This window comes from Marmota monax, unplaced genomic scaffold, assembly GCF_021218885.2.
Source record: "Marmota monax isolate L192 unplaced genomic scaffold, Marmota_monax_Labrador192_F-V1.1 WCK01_AAM20220418_F8-fsc00047, whole genome shotgun sequence".
NCBI lineage: Eukaryota > Metazoa > Chordata > Mammalia > Rodentia > Sciuridae > Marmota > Marmota monax.
Genome location: NW_026692072.1, coordinates 12442720 through 12459261, shown reverse-complemented (window position 1 = coordinate 12459261; position 16542 = coordinate 12442720). Strand labels below are relative to the sequence as shown.

General features: G+C 44.4%; 1 protein-coding gene across 50 annotated transcripts in view; it reads right to left on the bottom strand.

Moving 5' to 3' along the window:
* Nucleotides 1-16542, bottom strand: part of Madd (MAP kinase activating death domain) — a 46697-nt gene that overhangs the window by 17341 nt on the left and 12814 nt on the right. For 3 of the 50 annotated variants that reach the window (XM_058583780.1, XM_058583842.1, XM_058583781.1), the window contains 19 exons: nucleotides 16220-16376; nucleotides 15846-15949; nucleotides 15563-15753; nucleotides 14924-15177; nucleotides 14536-14675; nucleotides 12910-13011; nucleotides 11566-11625; nucleotides 11104-11206; nucleotides 10553-10739; nucleotides 10306-10456; nucleotides 9793-9999; nucleotides 8031-8084; nucleotides 6997-7097; nucleotides 5622-5732; nucleotides 5167-5325; nucleotides 1442-1544; nucleotides 1101-1163; nucleotides 749-869; nucleotides 538-643 (listed from right to left, as the gene is read on the bottom strand). In XM_058583780.1, the coding sequence (XP_058439763.1) occupies nucleotides 538-643; nucleotides 749-869; nucleotides 1101-1163; nucleotides 1442-1544; nucleotides 5167-5325; nucleotides 5622-5732; nucleotides 6997-7097; nucleotides 8031-8084; nucleotides 9793-9999; nucleotides 10306-10456; nucleotides 10553-10739; nucleotides 11104-11206; nucleotides 11566-11625; nucleotides 12910-13011; nucleotides 14536-14675; nucleotides 14924-15177; nucleotides 15563-15753; nucleotides 15846-15949; nucleotides 16220-16376 (2474 nt within the window). The remainder of the gene's footprint in view (nucleotides 1-537; nucleotides 644-748; nucleotides 870-1100; nucleotides 1164-1441; nucleotides 1545-5166; nucleotides 5326-5621; nucleotides 5733-6996; nucleotides 7098-8030; nucleotides 8085-9792; nucleotides 10000-10305; nucleotides 10457-10552; nucleotides 10740-11103; nucleotides 11207-11565; nucleotides 11626-12909; nucleotides 13012-14535; nucleotides 14676-14923; nucleotides 15178-15562; nucleotides 15754-15845; nucleotides 15950-16219; nucleotides 16377-16542) is intronic. The other 47 variants (XM_058583783.1, XM_058583859.1, XM_058583788.1 and 44 more) reach the window with 35 other exon arrangements.

Here is a 16542-nt window from a genome sequence, read left to right as displayed (position 1 = left end):
AATAATCCATTGTATTATGTGTGAAGCTCTACTGGCATCCTAAGACTACTTAGGGGAGCCCACATAAAATTCAAAATAAACATAGTATAAAAGGGTCAATTACCTTTACAACACTCATTAGCATAACATCCTGGTAGTTTCTCGGCTAAAGAGATCCTATGCAAACTGATAGAGAGGAATCAAACTTTTCAATCAGAAAGAGATCCCCCGTAAGATGCTTTTTATCAGGGATACCAGGGATTGAACTCAGGGCCACTCGGCCACTGAGCCACATCCCAGCCCTATTTTGTATTTTATTTAGAGACAGGGTCTCACTGAGTAACTTAAGGCCTTGCTAAGTTGCTGAGGCTGGCTTTGAACTCGTGATCCTCCTGCCTCAGTCTCCCGAGCCACTGGGACTACAGGCATGCGCCACCTCACCCAGCTCCCCATAAAATGCTTTAATAGCTTCCCAAGGACACCTGAATTTAGGCAATAGGAACAAACCTCGCCCTTCCAACATCAGTAACAGCCAGACATAAGCAAAATCAACGTTACCTTCATCAGCAACATGTAGGAGATGAGGTTGTGCAAAAGGGTTGCTAACAAGCGATCTTCATCATCTTCCAGGCGCTTCCGGTCATGTTCTCCCAGGGACAGGTACCTAAGCAGAAGACCAGGCAAAAGTCAGCCCTCAGGTAGGAGACCACTGAACTAACAGGGAGAAGGCTGGATTTGCACACTCCCACAGGTTTTTCAAGCTTCATACCTGTCAATCATTTCCTGGGGACCCTGATCCATACCCATCCCTTCTCTCTCTAACATCACAGCATCTAAAAACGCATCTTCCCAGAATTGCATTTGGTCCCATAAAGTAGAACGCTCTTTGCCTGTGTAGAATAAAGACTTTTTAGAGAATATTTAACATTGAAGGAATACAGCTGCCAAACAAAAATAAAGAGAGTAAACCCCAGACCAAAGAGAGTGATTCCAATCCATGGGAAACATGAACCTCTACCCCAGATCTAACACTCCTGCCACCAGACCCAGATGCTACCGAGTAAGGCCCAGTCCCTCCCAAGCAGGAAGCATGAACACAGCACACAAAGAAAAGTGGTTACTTATAGAAAAGGTCTCCATAGCAGCATCCTCTAACTGGTCCCACATCGATCCTTTGTCCCTTCCTGCCAATTGTGAGCAGGAAAGACCATGGCAGCAAGAAAGTAAAGAAAGGAAGACAGAAAGACAGCTATTGATTAATGCCAAAATCCAATCTCATCTAGTTTTCGCCTACTGCTTGTTCCAGATCCAATAATTTGCTTGCTTCAGAAATGAAATTTTATCCATTGTTAACATTGAGATCAGCAAAGAGCTAAGCAGCTACTGGCCAGTACTACCCTCTCCTCTGGCTGAGCCCAACTTTCTCTTTCAGTGTGAAGGGCCTTCCCAGTCCACTTCTCACCTAGGAGTCCCTCGTAGAGATAGACGCGCTGGCTTACATCTTCAGAAGAGCGAACTGGGCTGCCTGCCAGCTTCTCCTTTGGCTTCAGGCTGTGGGCTTTACCCTAGAGAGACAAGGTGATAGGTCAGTGAATAGGGACAAGGTAAACCAAACATCTCACCAAAAGGCTCACACCAGGCACCATCCATTAGCAACAAAAATTCCAGTGGCCTTGCTTGCCTCTAGGATTTGACTAAAAATCAATCTGATAACCCAGCTTTCTGTTACTGCCTCCCAAATAAAGTGATCAACCTTTCATTCTGACTTATCTTCACTCCTTAGACTCTGTATGACAACTTTCTCTTAAAAAAAAAAAATAATAACCAGGCAAATTCTCTCAAGAGATTAGTAGAAAGCGAATAGCAGCACAACATAGTAGAAAGAACACAGGCTTTTCCTCATCACAGGACTACAGCAAGGAATAAATTTAATTTTTTTCTAGTGCTAGGGATTGAACCAGGGCCTCATACATTTCACCACTGAGTTACACCCCACAAGGATTAAATATGAAAAGCACTTAGCATATTTTTTTTATCCATTCATCTATTGAAGGGCATCTAGGTTGGTTCCACAGTCTTGCTATTGTGAATTGTGCTGCTATGAACATCGATGTAGCAGTGTCCCTGTAGCATGCTCTTTTTAGGTCTTTAGGGAATAGACCAAGAAGGGGAATAGCTGGGTCAAATGGTGGCTCCATTCCCAGCTTTCCAAGAAATCTCCATACTGCTTTCCAAATTGGCTGCACCAATTTGCAGTCCCACCAGCAATGTACAAGTGTACCCTTTTCCCCACATCCTCGCCAGCACTTGTTGTTGTTTGACTTCATAATGGCTGCCAATCTAACTGGAGTGAGATGGTATCTTAGGGTGGTTTTGATTTGCATTTCTCTGACTGCTAGAGATGGTGAGCATTTTTTCATGTACTTGTTGATTGATTGTATGTCCTCCTCTGAGAAGTGTCTGTTCAGGTCCTTGGCCCATTTGTTGATTGGGTTGTTTGTTCTCTTATTGTCTAATTTTTTGAGTTCTTTGTATACTCTGGATATTAGGGCTCTATCTGAAGTGTGAGGAGTAAAGATTTGTTCCCAGGATGTAGGCTCTCTATTTACCTCTCTTATTGTTTCTTTTGCTGAGAAAAAAACTTTTTAGTTTGAGTAAGTCCCATTTGTTGATTCTAGTTATTAACTTTTGTGCTATGGGTGTCCTATTGAGGAATTTGTGGCATTTATACACAATGGAGTATTACTCTGCATTAAAAAATGACAAAATCATAGAATTTACAGGGAAATGGATGGCATTAGAGCAGACTATGCTAAGTGAAGCTAGCCAATCCCTAAAAAACAAATGCCAAATGTCTTCTTTGATATAAGGAGAGTAACTAAGAACAGAGTAGGGTCGAAGAGCATGAGAAGAAGATTAACATTAAACAGGGATGAGAGGTGGGAGGGAAAGGGAGAGAGAAGGGAAATTGCATGGAAATGGAAGGAGACCCTCAGAGTTATACAAAAGTACATACAAGAGGAAGTGAGGGGAAAGGGAAAAATAATACAAGGGGGACAAATGAATGCCAGTAGAGGGGGCAGAGAGAGAAGAGGGGAGGGGAGGGGAGGGGAGGGGGGATAGTAGAGGATAGGAAAGGCAGCAGAACACAACAGACACTAGTATGGCAATATGTAAATCAATGGATGTGTAACTGATGTAATTCTGCAATCTGTATATGGGGTAAAAATGGGAGCTCATAACCCACTTGAATCAAAGTGTGAAATATGATATATCAAGAACTATGTAATGTTTTGAACAGCCAACAATAAAAAATTAAAAAAAAAAAAAAAGCACTTAGCAGTGCCTGGCACACAGTTGGTAATTGATTTTAAAATGTTAATTTCTTCTATCCTACATCTCTTACTGCCTCTGAGAAGTATCACTAACTTCATTTGTCACTTCTGAAGTATTAGACTTTCTATTGAATCAAAAACATTTCTGCCTAGGTAAGATGTAAGTAATACCATGCCCTTTCGTAACACAGGGACAGAATAAGCAAAGGAGCAACTGATCAAAGGTTATTGGGCAATATCTAATTAGTGTGACTAAATGCCAGTTTCCTAGTTCACAGCCCAATACTTTGCTATATGGGCCATACAGAGTTAGCATAATTTATTCTTGTTAAAACAGCTCTTTGAACCAAGAAATTTAGGTGACTGCACTCAGCAACTCAACTGTACATAGATCCCTTGCACCAGCTTAGGACAAGTAAGAATTTGTCTCAGGAAGGTCTAGGAAAGGTAGCACAGAGCTGAATGAATGGCTTTCTGAAGACTGATATTCCATGATATTAATTTTAACATCCAGAACAGAAGCACATTGGAAGGATTTTAAATATTCTTGCTAAAACAATACTGAGCTCAGAGTTAAGGCCCATTAACTTGAGGGACCCTGATTCCCAATCCTATCCCAACCTTCACTCTGGGAATCACTATTAGAAGAAATACATCTACAGAATGTCTTGGTAACCAGAGTTAAATAATTGATTTCTTTTAAATTTTATTTTCCATTCTCCCCACAGACCAAAGATAAGGATCTATGAGATCTTCTACAGAATACCCATTCTCTTCTCTAACAAAGAGGCAAGTGTATCAAAGTATTTAATGCATAAAGAGGCACATATACACTTGCCTTACTTGTCTAAGGCAAAGACTAAAAATAATTCATTTCATTACAGTTAGCCAAGAACTTTGGGTGACCTAGGGCAAGTTCTTTTTTTCCTAAGGCTTTGTTCCCCTTGCGTATCAGAAGAGACTATTTATAGCAATCTGTCGAATTACAAATTTTTGAGAGTGAGAATCATGCCTTATTCCTCTCTGTTCCTTTAGTATGGAATCTGGCACTTATTAATCACTTCACACGTTTATTAATGAGTAAATATTTTAAATGTTAGTAATGAAATACTATTTTTTTATAACTTTTTAAAGTTATAGATGGGTACAATATCTTTTATTTATTTATTTTTATGTGGTGTTGAGGATCAAACCCAGTGCCTCACACTTGCTGGGCAAGCACTCTACCACTAACCTAAAACCCCAGCCCTGAAATATTGTTTGAAGGTACTATATAGAAATAGAGCAGTAACCAAAATAAAACTGGACTGATCCACAGTTAATATGTAGACTGGCACTAAATGAGAGTTACAAGGTTTTGCTTGGTCCATTTTAAATATGAGGATCACAGACTATGCCATGTGCATGCATGAATACATAACAATGAACTCCATTTTTATGTACAACTATAATGCATCAATTAAAAATCAATCAATTTTAAAATATGGGGATTATTACTACATATGATTCAAAGCTCATATCTGATTGAGAAGGACACTTAACTCACCTATGATTAAGGAAAGGGTTCTAAAAGCCTAGATCTTGGAGTCAAATTACTGACAAATGCCTTAAAAAACATTGTTCTTAAAGCCAAATATTATCTATACCTTACTTTACATTTTCCTTTTCTTTCTGGTGCTGGGGATGGAACCCAGGGCCTTGCAACTATAAGGCAAGTGCTCTACCACTGAACTATACCCTTCCCAAGTTCCATCTTTTCCTTCTTATTGTATCTCAACTTTTCATTCTTTTCTAACCTATTTCCCTCCCCCATTAAAGAAATGGTCTTCTTTTGTTAGTAAACAAAGCTTACAAAGATGGCACTTGTGGCAGAGTTGGTCTCAATTTCACTATCAGACAAAGTGCCCCGGGAACTTGCCAAGTGGGCACTGCCCTCACCACCTGGTCCATCACCTGCATTGCTGCTCAGATCACTGTCTGCACCAAGCGTTTCTCCAGAACTATTACTCACCTGGAAAGGGAAAAGAGGTAGTAAGAGATACTCCCCAGGGAAGGGCCCCAGAAATGTCACACTGTTTGAGCTCTCTGCTACAATAAGAAAGCATCAAATTTTATACGTGAGTCAGGTGGCTTCTCTAAGTACTTGATTCTTCATAAGATGAGGAGAAGCCCTGTGAAATCCTGTATATGTGCACCTATGACAGGTACCTATCTCCACCATGAGACCCATGCTGACCTGAGACTAAGAGCACCCTCCAAAGAGAAAGAAGCCCCTTTTTCCAAAGGGGGAACCCACACTCCACCCACCAAGAAGCCAGTGTGGTGTTCCCCTACCACGGTGCTAACTTCAGAATCCTGACTTGAGCTGCGGATCATAACAGGTGGACTCACACCGATGACTGAGTCTTGATCAGTTCTCTGCAATAAGATACAGGGACAGACATAGTAGGAGAGGTATCCTACCTGCTCTCGGTTTCCCTCAGAAATACTGTACCTTCTTCCTTCTCCCCTCCCCACCCTTCTGATATCATCTCTAGAGAGGTCATGAGCAACTTCTTTTTTCTTTAAATATTTATTTTTTAGTTGTAGTTGGACACAATACCTTTATTTCACTTATTTATTTTTATGTGGTGCTGAGGATCGAACCCAGGGTCTCGCACGTGCGAGGCGAGCACTCTACCCCTAAGCCACAACCCCAGCCCCTTATTTTTTCTTTGATAGAAAATTTATGACTTACGTAACAAAAAAAGAAATAATACACATTAAAAAATACACACTCATTGCAGAAAACACATGAAAGAATAAGGAAATAAGAATAAGCCACAAATCTGCCACCCACATTAACCACTGTTTTTCATAATTTCCTTTTAGTCTTTTTCTAAATACTTTTTTTAAAATCTTTATTTTATTTATTCATTTATTTTTTTAATATGATGCTGAGGATTGAACCCAGGGCCTCATGCATGCAAGGCAAGTGCTCTACCACTGAGCTACAATCCCAGCCCTCTAAATACATTCTTATAATAAAATTGAATTAATATTGTATACCTAGTTTTGGAAATATTTTCCTGTGTCACTAAATTTTTGAAGGCACAATCTTTTTTTGGATTGGGGATTGAACCCAGGGATGCTTTACCACTAAGCTACATCTCTAGTTCTTTTTTATTTTTTATTTTGAAACAAGGTCTTGCTAAGTTGCCCAGGCTGGCCTCAAACTTGCAATCCTCCTGCCTCAGTCTCCTAAACTGCTGGGATTACAGGCGTGTACCACCACACTAGCTTGAAAACACAATCTTTAATAGATATTAATATTGTATCTAGTATACTCATTAAATCATTGCTCTATAATGGGATATGTTGTTTTGAAGTTGTTGCTTCTTTTTTGTTGTTGTTTTTAACTGAAGTTAAAATAGGGGCTGAAGGTGTAGCTCAGTGATCGAGTATTTTTCTAGCATGTGTGAGGCCCTGAGTTCAATCCTGAGCACCATAAAAAAAAATAAACAAACAAACAAACAAATAGAAATGTGTTGTGAAATAGCAAATTTTTTTTTCTTTTTTTGTGGGCTGGGGATTGAACCCAGGGTATTGTGCAGGCAAGGCAAGCACTCTACTAACTGAGCTATGTCCCCAGCCCAAGATAGCAAATTTAACCTTAAATATTTTCAACAAGGTTGCCACAAACCTGAGAAGCAGATGTCAGGCTCACACCACTATCTGCGCTGATCTGTGATTTTTTCTCCTCTGTTTCACCAAGGTCAAAGGTAGGTTTGATTACCTCGGGCCCTGAGTAGGGGAAAACTTCTGTTACTCACACACAGAGGCTCGGGGCAGGCTGGTGAAGGGAGTGGGACAGCAGCACAGCCTGGTCCAAGACCTGTTCAGCATGTCCCAGTCACCTTTCCAGGGACTGCCCCTCCACCCCCAGGAATCACTGGAGGAAGAGGTCCCCAGGTACAAATTAGACCTGGTCTCAAGGGACTCTGCAGCCATCGTCTCAGTCTGAGAAAATTCTAAGCAAATCATCCTAAAACAGAAAAGTTTCCACAAACTAATGTCTAAACCACATTCCATGGCACCCAGAATCAGAGCTTCACTGATGCCGAGATCATTTAAGGGTCCCCAGGTCATTCAGTGCTTCCCACGCAGATGCACCCAAAGGGGCCAGAAAAGGTTAGGCTAAAAGAGAGAGGAACACTCACCTACCCCCATCCTATAATGCCTACATTTGAGGAAAAAAAATCCCATTCTACCCCACCCACCCACAATGGTATGGCAGAAAGACAGAATGACAGAAAGCCAGAAAGCGTGCCTAGGCAAGCCACCAGAGGGAGAGGTGGGCAGCTACAGACTCAACACAGAGGGACAGCAACCATCTCTGCCAACTGTGCCCACAGGCCTCCTAACGGTGAGGGAGCTATCAGCCAATGAGGGACTCTGCAATCAGCAAAGGTTCTCCCCACCAACTCTGCCACAGTAGAAAACCAATCTAAGGGATTTTACTCAGTCGACACCCTCACTGCTAGCTACAAGGGGAGGGGCAAGAAGCAGTCTACAAGCCATATACCTCGGAGTCACACACCACCTACCTGCTTTCAGTCCAATACCCCCCAAGAGTAAATTTGGGGTGGGGCTGACAAAGGGAGCCTGCCCCAACTGGGCCTGGGAAGTTGGCAGGTATGGGAGACTTAAGGACAGGAAGGGGCATTTGTTCCTTACTCTGTTTTTCCAAAGCTTTTTGCTTTTTCACTTCCTGGTGCTTGTTCCACAATTCTACCCCAGATGCAATGCAAGCAGGAGAGAAAGACAGAGAGAGTCAGAGGCTGGTCAGATGACGAAATGGAAACCCACCCACCCAAGTTGCTTCAGTCTCAGGCACAGGATTACCAATCAAGAGATACAAAGTATTTTTATTTGGGGGCAGGGAGGAAGAATCAAGAGATTCCAATGCCTTCCCCAAATTCAAGAAAAAAGACATCAACTTTCTAAAACTAACCCCAATGTGCCAACAAAAACCCTGTACAATATTCGAGCTGAAGGGCCCTTCATCAAGCTCCTTCATTTTGGCATGAGGAAACGGATCCTAAAGAGTCTGAAACATGTGCTCGAGAGCGCATAATTTAGGATCAGTTTGACTTCCATCACACCACGTTCTCTGCCAAACAAGCTGAGAACAGCAGCTCTTACAGACAACAGATAAGAGAGATGATCATCTCAAGCAGTCAAAGGGGTTGAGAAGCAGCAGCACCCATCTGTTTGACTCACTGGATTGGACAGAGGCCAACTCATGCAGGCAGTCAGCATCCCTCCTTCTTGCTACCCAAAAAACAAACTCCCCATCAGAACTAGAGCCTGCCCTACCAAGAGACCCATTCTTAGCCAGTCCTTGAGGGAAATGCCTCTGATAGAGAAGACAAAATAGTGAGACAAGTGTCTCAGTAGGGCAAAGCAGAAACAACACCAATTGGTACAGTTGTGTCCCTGGAAGGAACTTCAGGGTTTACTTAGTGTGACCTTCTCATTTCCTAAAGGAGGAGAGAGAGCCCCTGTGAGGGAAGTTATTTGCCCAAAGTCTCATTCCTAGTTGGTGGATGATACAGGACTAAAACTCCAGACCTCTAGACAGGCAGGTAGGTACTTTTTCTAGAACATCACACCAGGCAGGAGAAAGCCAGGACTGAATGCCTCTAGGAGAAAGTTATCGGGCTAGTGAAAGGAGCTCTCTGAAAAGGGAAACGGCTCCTCATTACCATTTATGCAGACATAGTGCCAATCACTAACGGTTGTGGCAAAGAGGCATCAGCTGGAAGCATAATGCCCAGGCACCTAGAACCAGAAAAGACACAGCCTGGATGATGCAAGGTGAAGTAGGGAGTGAGCCAAACAATGGTGATACCAGAGAGTGAATGGAAAACTATCAAACAGGAGAAAGCTTTTAATGAAGTCCAGGAAAGGAAGGGTTTAAAGAAGAGCTGACACAGAAATATATACCTCTGAGGTCTAGAACCCAGGGAAACAGAGTCACTGGACAGGCTGCAGAGGCGCGAATTCCAGGGCAGTGTAATGCTTTGGATGGGGGAAAATTGGCTTCAGAGACCCAGATGACCATAGTTTTATAGCCCAAAGACATATCTATAAGCTTCCTTCTAGCCTCTAGGAATTCACATGGTCTCTTTGCTATATGAAGAATTTAGATGTAAATAAAAAGAGGGACCAGGAGTGTAGCTCAGACTCCCTGCACTAAGCCTCACAGGGACTCTAAACAAAACCTCTGTTCTTCCTCTGAGATGTCAGTGGGGTGGCTACAGACAAGGCATAAGGGATAGAGAAGCATAGAGAAATGCACTGGAAATAGACTTATCTCCCTCTTTAGAAAGCAAAGCATGGGGAAGAGAAAGGCAGGATTCTGGACGGATGGAAAGGACGGAGGAATATTTAAGAAGCCAGAACCCCTCAGCACACCAGACACCATGATACGTACCGATAGAGGCTACAAAATTCTCTTCCTTTAAACTTCTAGTGTCCACTTCCTTAGGACCCTTTCCTGTAGCACTTGGTACCCGAGGTCCCAGCTGGGGGACTCTCAGTTGTGCCATAGCCTTTGGGTCCCCCCGCCCAGCCAGACCAGGATCCTTGCCAACTGGGGTATTTACACTTTCTGTTGGACTTCTCTTCCGCTTGTCTGGTTCTGAGAAGAGATCAAATACAGAAAGAGGTCAAAAAAGGAAGCGAATGGGAATAGAGGCAGGGAAATGAGGTAGGAGAAGCCAGGATATGGGAGGATGTGGAATAGAAGAAGTTCAAGGAAAGAAAAGCTAAGACCTTATTTTTCTAAATACCCACTACATAGAAACATGCACTAGAAAATAAAACCCCAGGACCTGATGGGAAGCAGCAAGGCACTGGGAAACTTGCCATGGGAACAATGTGCTGACTCTTTCTGACAAGTGGGGCAGTTGCAGAGGGCATGTTGCCCAGCAGGTACGATCCCTACCTTTACTATAGTAGTGGGTCTGGGCAATTTCCAGAAGGCCAAAGATGCTGGCCATGCCACCCAGACCTGCATGGGCATAAGACTGCTCCAGGCTGAGGACTGTGCACTTGAGGAGATCTAACATTCCCTTGTACACTTTTCGACTGATCTCCTGCAACGACAACCCAGGTCCTAGAATTAGCAAATTCCCTTTGGCAGCCACAGCCCTCTGCTCAGTCGATTCCGACCCCCTAGCCCAAACACTGACCACATCTGGGATGATGTCCTGCCGAGCATCATCTTCTGACTGCACGGTGCGGTTCAGCTTGCTCAGGACAAAGACTCGCAGCTGCTCGCTCTCCAGCAGCCGGCGTACCTTTTTCATGTTGAGCCAGCCCACTCCCTGGCCGTCCAGCACACTGTGTACCACCTCCTTCAGGAATTGCTGGTTCTCACTATAGGGTCCACACACCACTTTTGTGGTTATCAGCTTCTCGGGAGAGCATTTCCCCTTTCACCAGACCATATATTTGTCTCCCGGGGCAAAATGCAAAGCCAAGTCTCTGAATATCATCAGCCTCCACATCCCCCAACTCTGCAGATAACCTGGTTTGCCAAGTCCCACCTCAGCAATTTCACCCTCTTCAACACTGCAAACTGTTACTGCTGCAGTGGATTGGATCAGAAGTGGAAATCAGGCAAGAAACTGATTTCATTTACCATCCTTAGAGCTTCTTTCCCAATCCTGAGCATCCTTCAAGCTTTATACAGGAATCTATCTCCACCTGAGAATTTTTAAAACAGCTCTGCATTTATTACCTAGAATTGCTGGATCGGCCCTGGGGTGATGGAGGTTCTCTTTTCACTGTTGGACTGTGTTTAATGACAGATGACTTTTGGTCCACTAATGCCCTCCTGTTTCCTATAAGCAGGGAAGGCAGAATGAGAGACATTACTGTCATAGTCCAGAAACCCACAGTAGCACAACCCTGGGTCGCCATGTTCCATGCCCATTCCCCAGCAGGGCTGGGTGGGAGTGGCACCAGGGCATCACACACAGGCAGAAAGCAGCCATGGCAATGTGAAGGAGGTGGGGATGGAGACTCAGGCCACTCCACATGCACCAGCAGCATGCCCTGTGGGCAGCATGGGTGTCATGGGGGATAGACAAGGCAGGTCACTCATGTGATGCCTCTTGCTTCATGAGGAGGATGGCCCTCAGGCAGGCACAGAAGATGCTAGGAAAAAAAAGATCATGCACAGCTCACGGGCAAGACCCACCTTCACCACTCCCGGGGCCGGCTTCAGTAACAATCTCCATTAGAGTATTTAGCCCAAATACTGGGACACAAAATACACAATTAGTAGGTGCACCACAATACCGCATCCCCTTGTACCCATCGATGGAGAGTAAGTCAGATTATCCAAGCATTCTCCCAGAGCTTAAATAGTGGGCACATCAGAGCTGGAAGCCAAGTGACCAGGAGACAACCAAGGCTCTATGGAAGACCATCCTTAAAGGGAAAACTCTCAAAGCCAGGGCTGGGGTAAATGATATGGAGAGCCTGAGGTGCTGAACAGGCACATGCATGAAAGAAGGGCCACTGGTTTTCATGAAACATCTAGCACAGGGGTCCAGAGAGCCTGTGGGCATCCACAGGGGAGAGACTCATCTTGCTGATGCTATCATGGGAAGTGGGGCAGGACTGTGAGGATGGGAAATTGGTAGGAGAGATAAGTGCAGCAAATGAGACGAAGCATCAACATGCAAATGAGAGTTCCAATTGCTCTTCCCCTCAAATGTATCAAATGGAAAGCCAGCAACACTAACACCTTTCCACCTCTAACCTACCCAGCTGTGTATGGATACACGGGAGCAGCGCTAGTGAGTTCTCAACACTACCACTCTGAAGTCATTTTTGCCCACATATGGCATTTTCCCATCATCACCAAAGACTCCTGATCTTTTTAAACCCTGGGAGTGAGAAGTCAGTTAATATAAGGAGTTGCTTCTCACAATACTTCCTATCAGGATTAAATCTTTCAGCACAATATCCAGAGAAAACAAAAGAAAATAAAATTAAATTCAGAAGAGCCTCTCAAACTGCCAGAGATCACAAGTGAACTGAAACAAGGTCTTAACGGGGTCCAGAAGCCAATTAATACTACCTGGCCCACTCACAGCCTCCAGGTTGACATGAAGCCATAGTAAAAGGCTGGACACCATAAACACTGCCAGGATCTCCGCAGCCATCCTTCTGTGGGCCAGTTCCTTGGGATGGAGTTCATCCTAAATTCACACAGTGGGAATCTGCCCTTGACTAGGGGCAGCTGATGATCCCTATGTTAGTTGTGTATCTTTGACAAGGTTCCCTGCCAAGAGCGACAGTAATCCCACAATTGCCACTATCCTCAATAATGTAACAGGGCCTTTTCTAGCTACAGATACAGTCTCCATATGACAACCATCGAGAGCCCATGATGTGCAGTGAGAGCCATGAGAAGCAATATGAAGGGCAACAGCCAAATCCAATGATACACGGTACACAGGGCTCCTGACAAGCACCCATAGGCCTGACACACCTTCCAGAGTAACCTAGTTTGGCAAAAGAAAGTTGTAGTTACCTTTCAGACTGGGGAATGGTGTGGTCTTCTCTCGGGCACCTTTGGTGGGCAGTGTGAGGTTTGAAAGGCTGAAACTTGTACTGTGGTTCCGATACAGGCTGCCTATGAGGGTGGAGAGGGTGAGAGCAATGAGTTAGCAGGACGAACAATCAAAGCATCTCCTCCAGTGACTGCAGCACCGTCTTCGTCTCTCCTTTCAGGCAGCATCCCAGTGTGCTAGATCAGACAACCTACACTATCCAGAAGGCACCAAGTCTAACTTAGGGCACACAAAGGAGCCATTGCCAGGAATGCTCAAAACCCAGTACAACCTTCTCTGGCTACCTCCCACAATATCCGTGTTTCTCATCTACTTCTATCAGCATGAAAACTGGTAGTTAATATGCTTCTGGTCTGAAGTGGGTGCAGCTCCTCCCTGGCATCTGAAAAAACTCACAAAATCACAACTATCTCTCTGTTGACTCCCTGAAGTCCTTAGTCTAGAGGTCTATCTCTAATCTTTAAATGATACCACCCATCATTGCTAGAAATTCTTTAAGTACAAAAATCAAAAATCAATCCCGGAGCTGGGGAAATGCCTCAGTTGGTAGAGTGCTTGTCTCACATGCATAAGGCCCTGGGTTTAATCCCAGCACCACAAAAAAAAAAAAAAAAATCAATCCTGTATAGATTTCAAAGCATGTTCACAAAAGGCCCTCACCAGGCAAAGAAGGTATCAAATATATATCTGAAGCAATATTGACCAGAATATTCCCATAAGTATACAAGTAAGTATATGATTTTGAATTTTTTTTTTTTTTCTGGTATCTGGGATTGAACTCGGGGCACTCAACTACTGAGCCACATCCCCAGTCCTATTTTGTATTTTATTTAGAGACAGGGTCTCCACTGAGTTGCTTATCCCCTTGCCATTGCTGAGGCTGGCTTGAACTCGCAATCATCCTGTCTCAGCCTCCAGAGCTGCTGGCATTATAGGTGTGCCCTACCTCGCCCAGCTGATTTTGAATTTAGTGCTTAATTTATGGTTGACCACTCATCTGTCTTGCCTGAAATAAAACTAAACTTCCAGGTATAACAAAATAATGACTAGTCTTTTTTTTTTTCCTCCCAGGTATTGGAGATTGAACCTGGGGCCTTGCACATGCTAGGCAAGAGTTCTACCACTGAGCTACTCTCTTTATTTTTTTTAATTTTATTTATTTTTTAAAGATAATTTTTAATATTTTTAAGGTGGACACAATACCTCTATTTTATTTTATTTTATTAATGTGGTGCTGAGGATCGAACCCAGTGCCTCATGCATGCTAGGTGACAGCTCTACCTCTGAGCCACAACCCCAACCCTACTGTCTTTATTTTGAAGAAGTGACTTGCTAAGTTGCCCAGGCTGGACTAGATAGAACCTACCGGCTTCCCGAGTAGCTGGGATTACAAGTTTGTACCACTGCACCCACATTTTTACTATGTCATCTAAAAGTACTTTATTTAGTATTACCCAAATAATCTGCATTAGAGCCTGGTAATGCCAACCCAGCCCACATCTCAAGTTCTAAGACACATCTGCCATAGTTAGACCCTACCATAGAGAAAAAAGGAAGAGAGCAATGAGAGAGCTTAAGGCACTTACTGGCAAAAGACATGATGCCCCCGAAGCCCTCGGTGCTGTTGTTGGAGATGGTGGAGTTGGGGGAGCTTGCTCGGGAGTCTGACTCTGCTTCGGAGTCACTTGCCAGTTTCAAGCTGTTGGGCCGCAGCAGCTTTTGAGCCCTTGAATGCACAGCGGCACCTATGAGCCCCAGGCAGCGGTACCTGATCTTGGGAGTGTGGTCCTTACACTACACTGCAGTCACTGCTTCCTTCCCACAGCTAAGCCCCTAGATCAAAGAACCACCCTTTAGGGATGGCAGAACCATGAGAGCATTTAGACTCTCAGACTCTCTGATTAACCCTTGCCCAGGGTCCACTGGAGTGAGGTCCTTCAGTCACCCATCTAGAAGGAATCCCCAGGCTCTCACCGATTGCCATTGACATGTTGGCTGAATCGGGGAGTGTAACTTTCCCCCTGCTCATCATCATCTTCCTCAGGGGGAAAGCCATACTGGGGCTCGAAGTATGGATTGTCATAGGTTCGCCGGCGCACTGACCCCTCTCCAATCTCTGTCTGGCGTCTGTCCGTATTCAATTTGCCAATGCTGGGAGGCACGGTAGGGAGGGGCTTGGAGACATCTACTGCTGCCTTATCATCCATCTCTGTAGACTCAGCAGGTTCCTAAGGGCCATATTAAATTTAAAAATATGGTCACATGGTGCCTAATGATGCCTTCCCTTATTCTTAGTCTGGCAGGGCCAGGCCAGATCTATCCCATTCCCAGCCTATAAAATGTGTGGGAAAAAAATCTCTGTGGCACCCCGTTCCCTGTCCCCATAAACTGTACCACGAGCATCTTTGCTGCACCCTGAACAAAGCCCAGTGACCTCCCTCTGGGGTCAAAACTATATCTCAGAGGCTCTAAAGTCATAGGGCCTCAGAAGAGGAAGATGGGTAGTGTGAGGAAAGGCAAATTCACAGCTATAGCATGACCTTTCTAACAGAGACAAGGCCCACACTCCCACCCACGGTTCTCATCCACCCACCCCTCCTCGTGCTCACGTACAGAGCTGGCTCCATGGACGACGGTGCTAGGGCTGCTACAGGCAGTGGTGCTGGAGCTGGAGCGTTCTGGGGGGTTTTCCTGAGAGTTCTCACTGTCTGGGCCAGGCTCCTCTGATTCCTTTTGGTTCTGCAGGTCATCAATCTCCACCTCACTGGCATCCCCAAGTGCTGCATGCGTCAGAGGGTCCACATCTGCCAGAACCCAAGGGAGACAGGTATAGATCATCTCATCCCCAAGCCTAACCCCTGTTTAGAGCAGGCCAATCTCACCAAAGCACACTTACTGGGAGTATCACCATTGATGTCACATTTCATCATTTCACTGACAAAGTCACCCAGGGAGGAGTAAGAAGAGCTTGAGTCATCATAATCCATACTATCGCTGCCACTGCAGAGTGAAGGGCATTAGAAAAAGAAAAAGAAACAAACAAACAAAACCAGAAAAAGAGAGGGGAAAAAAAATCTGCAATCAAAACTTGGAAAAACAAAAATGGAGCACACTTTAACTCAAGTTCAGGAATAAGATAAAATAAAGAAGCCAAGAAAAACAATCAACCAAAATAAAATACCAGGCTTCGAAGACTTGACTCCTAACTCCTAAGAGGTTTTGCCTCCCACTATGTGCTGTGGAGAAGGGCTAATAAGAGGGACTGCTCACCTGTCATCAGTGGGGTCAGAGTCAGAGTCACGCTCTGGTGGTACAGTCAGTGCCTCAGCCAGCTGGGAGTTGCTATCATAGACTCGATAGTGGATGGGCTGCAGCTGGTGGGCATACCACTTTGGCTTGTCACCAATCAGGGCTGGATCAAACATATCTACCCAAGGAAGAAAAAGAATAGTTGGGAGCAAGGGGTAAAAGGCAAGTAAACACACAAAAAAGGAAAAAGTCTAAAACAAAAACAAGAATGGAGGGCTGGGGTTGTGGCTCAGCGGTAGAGCGCTCGCCTAGCATGTATGGGGCCCTGGGTTCGATCCTTAGCA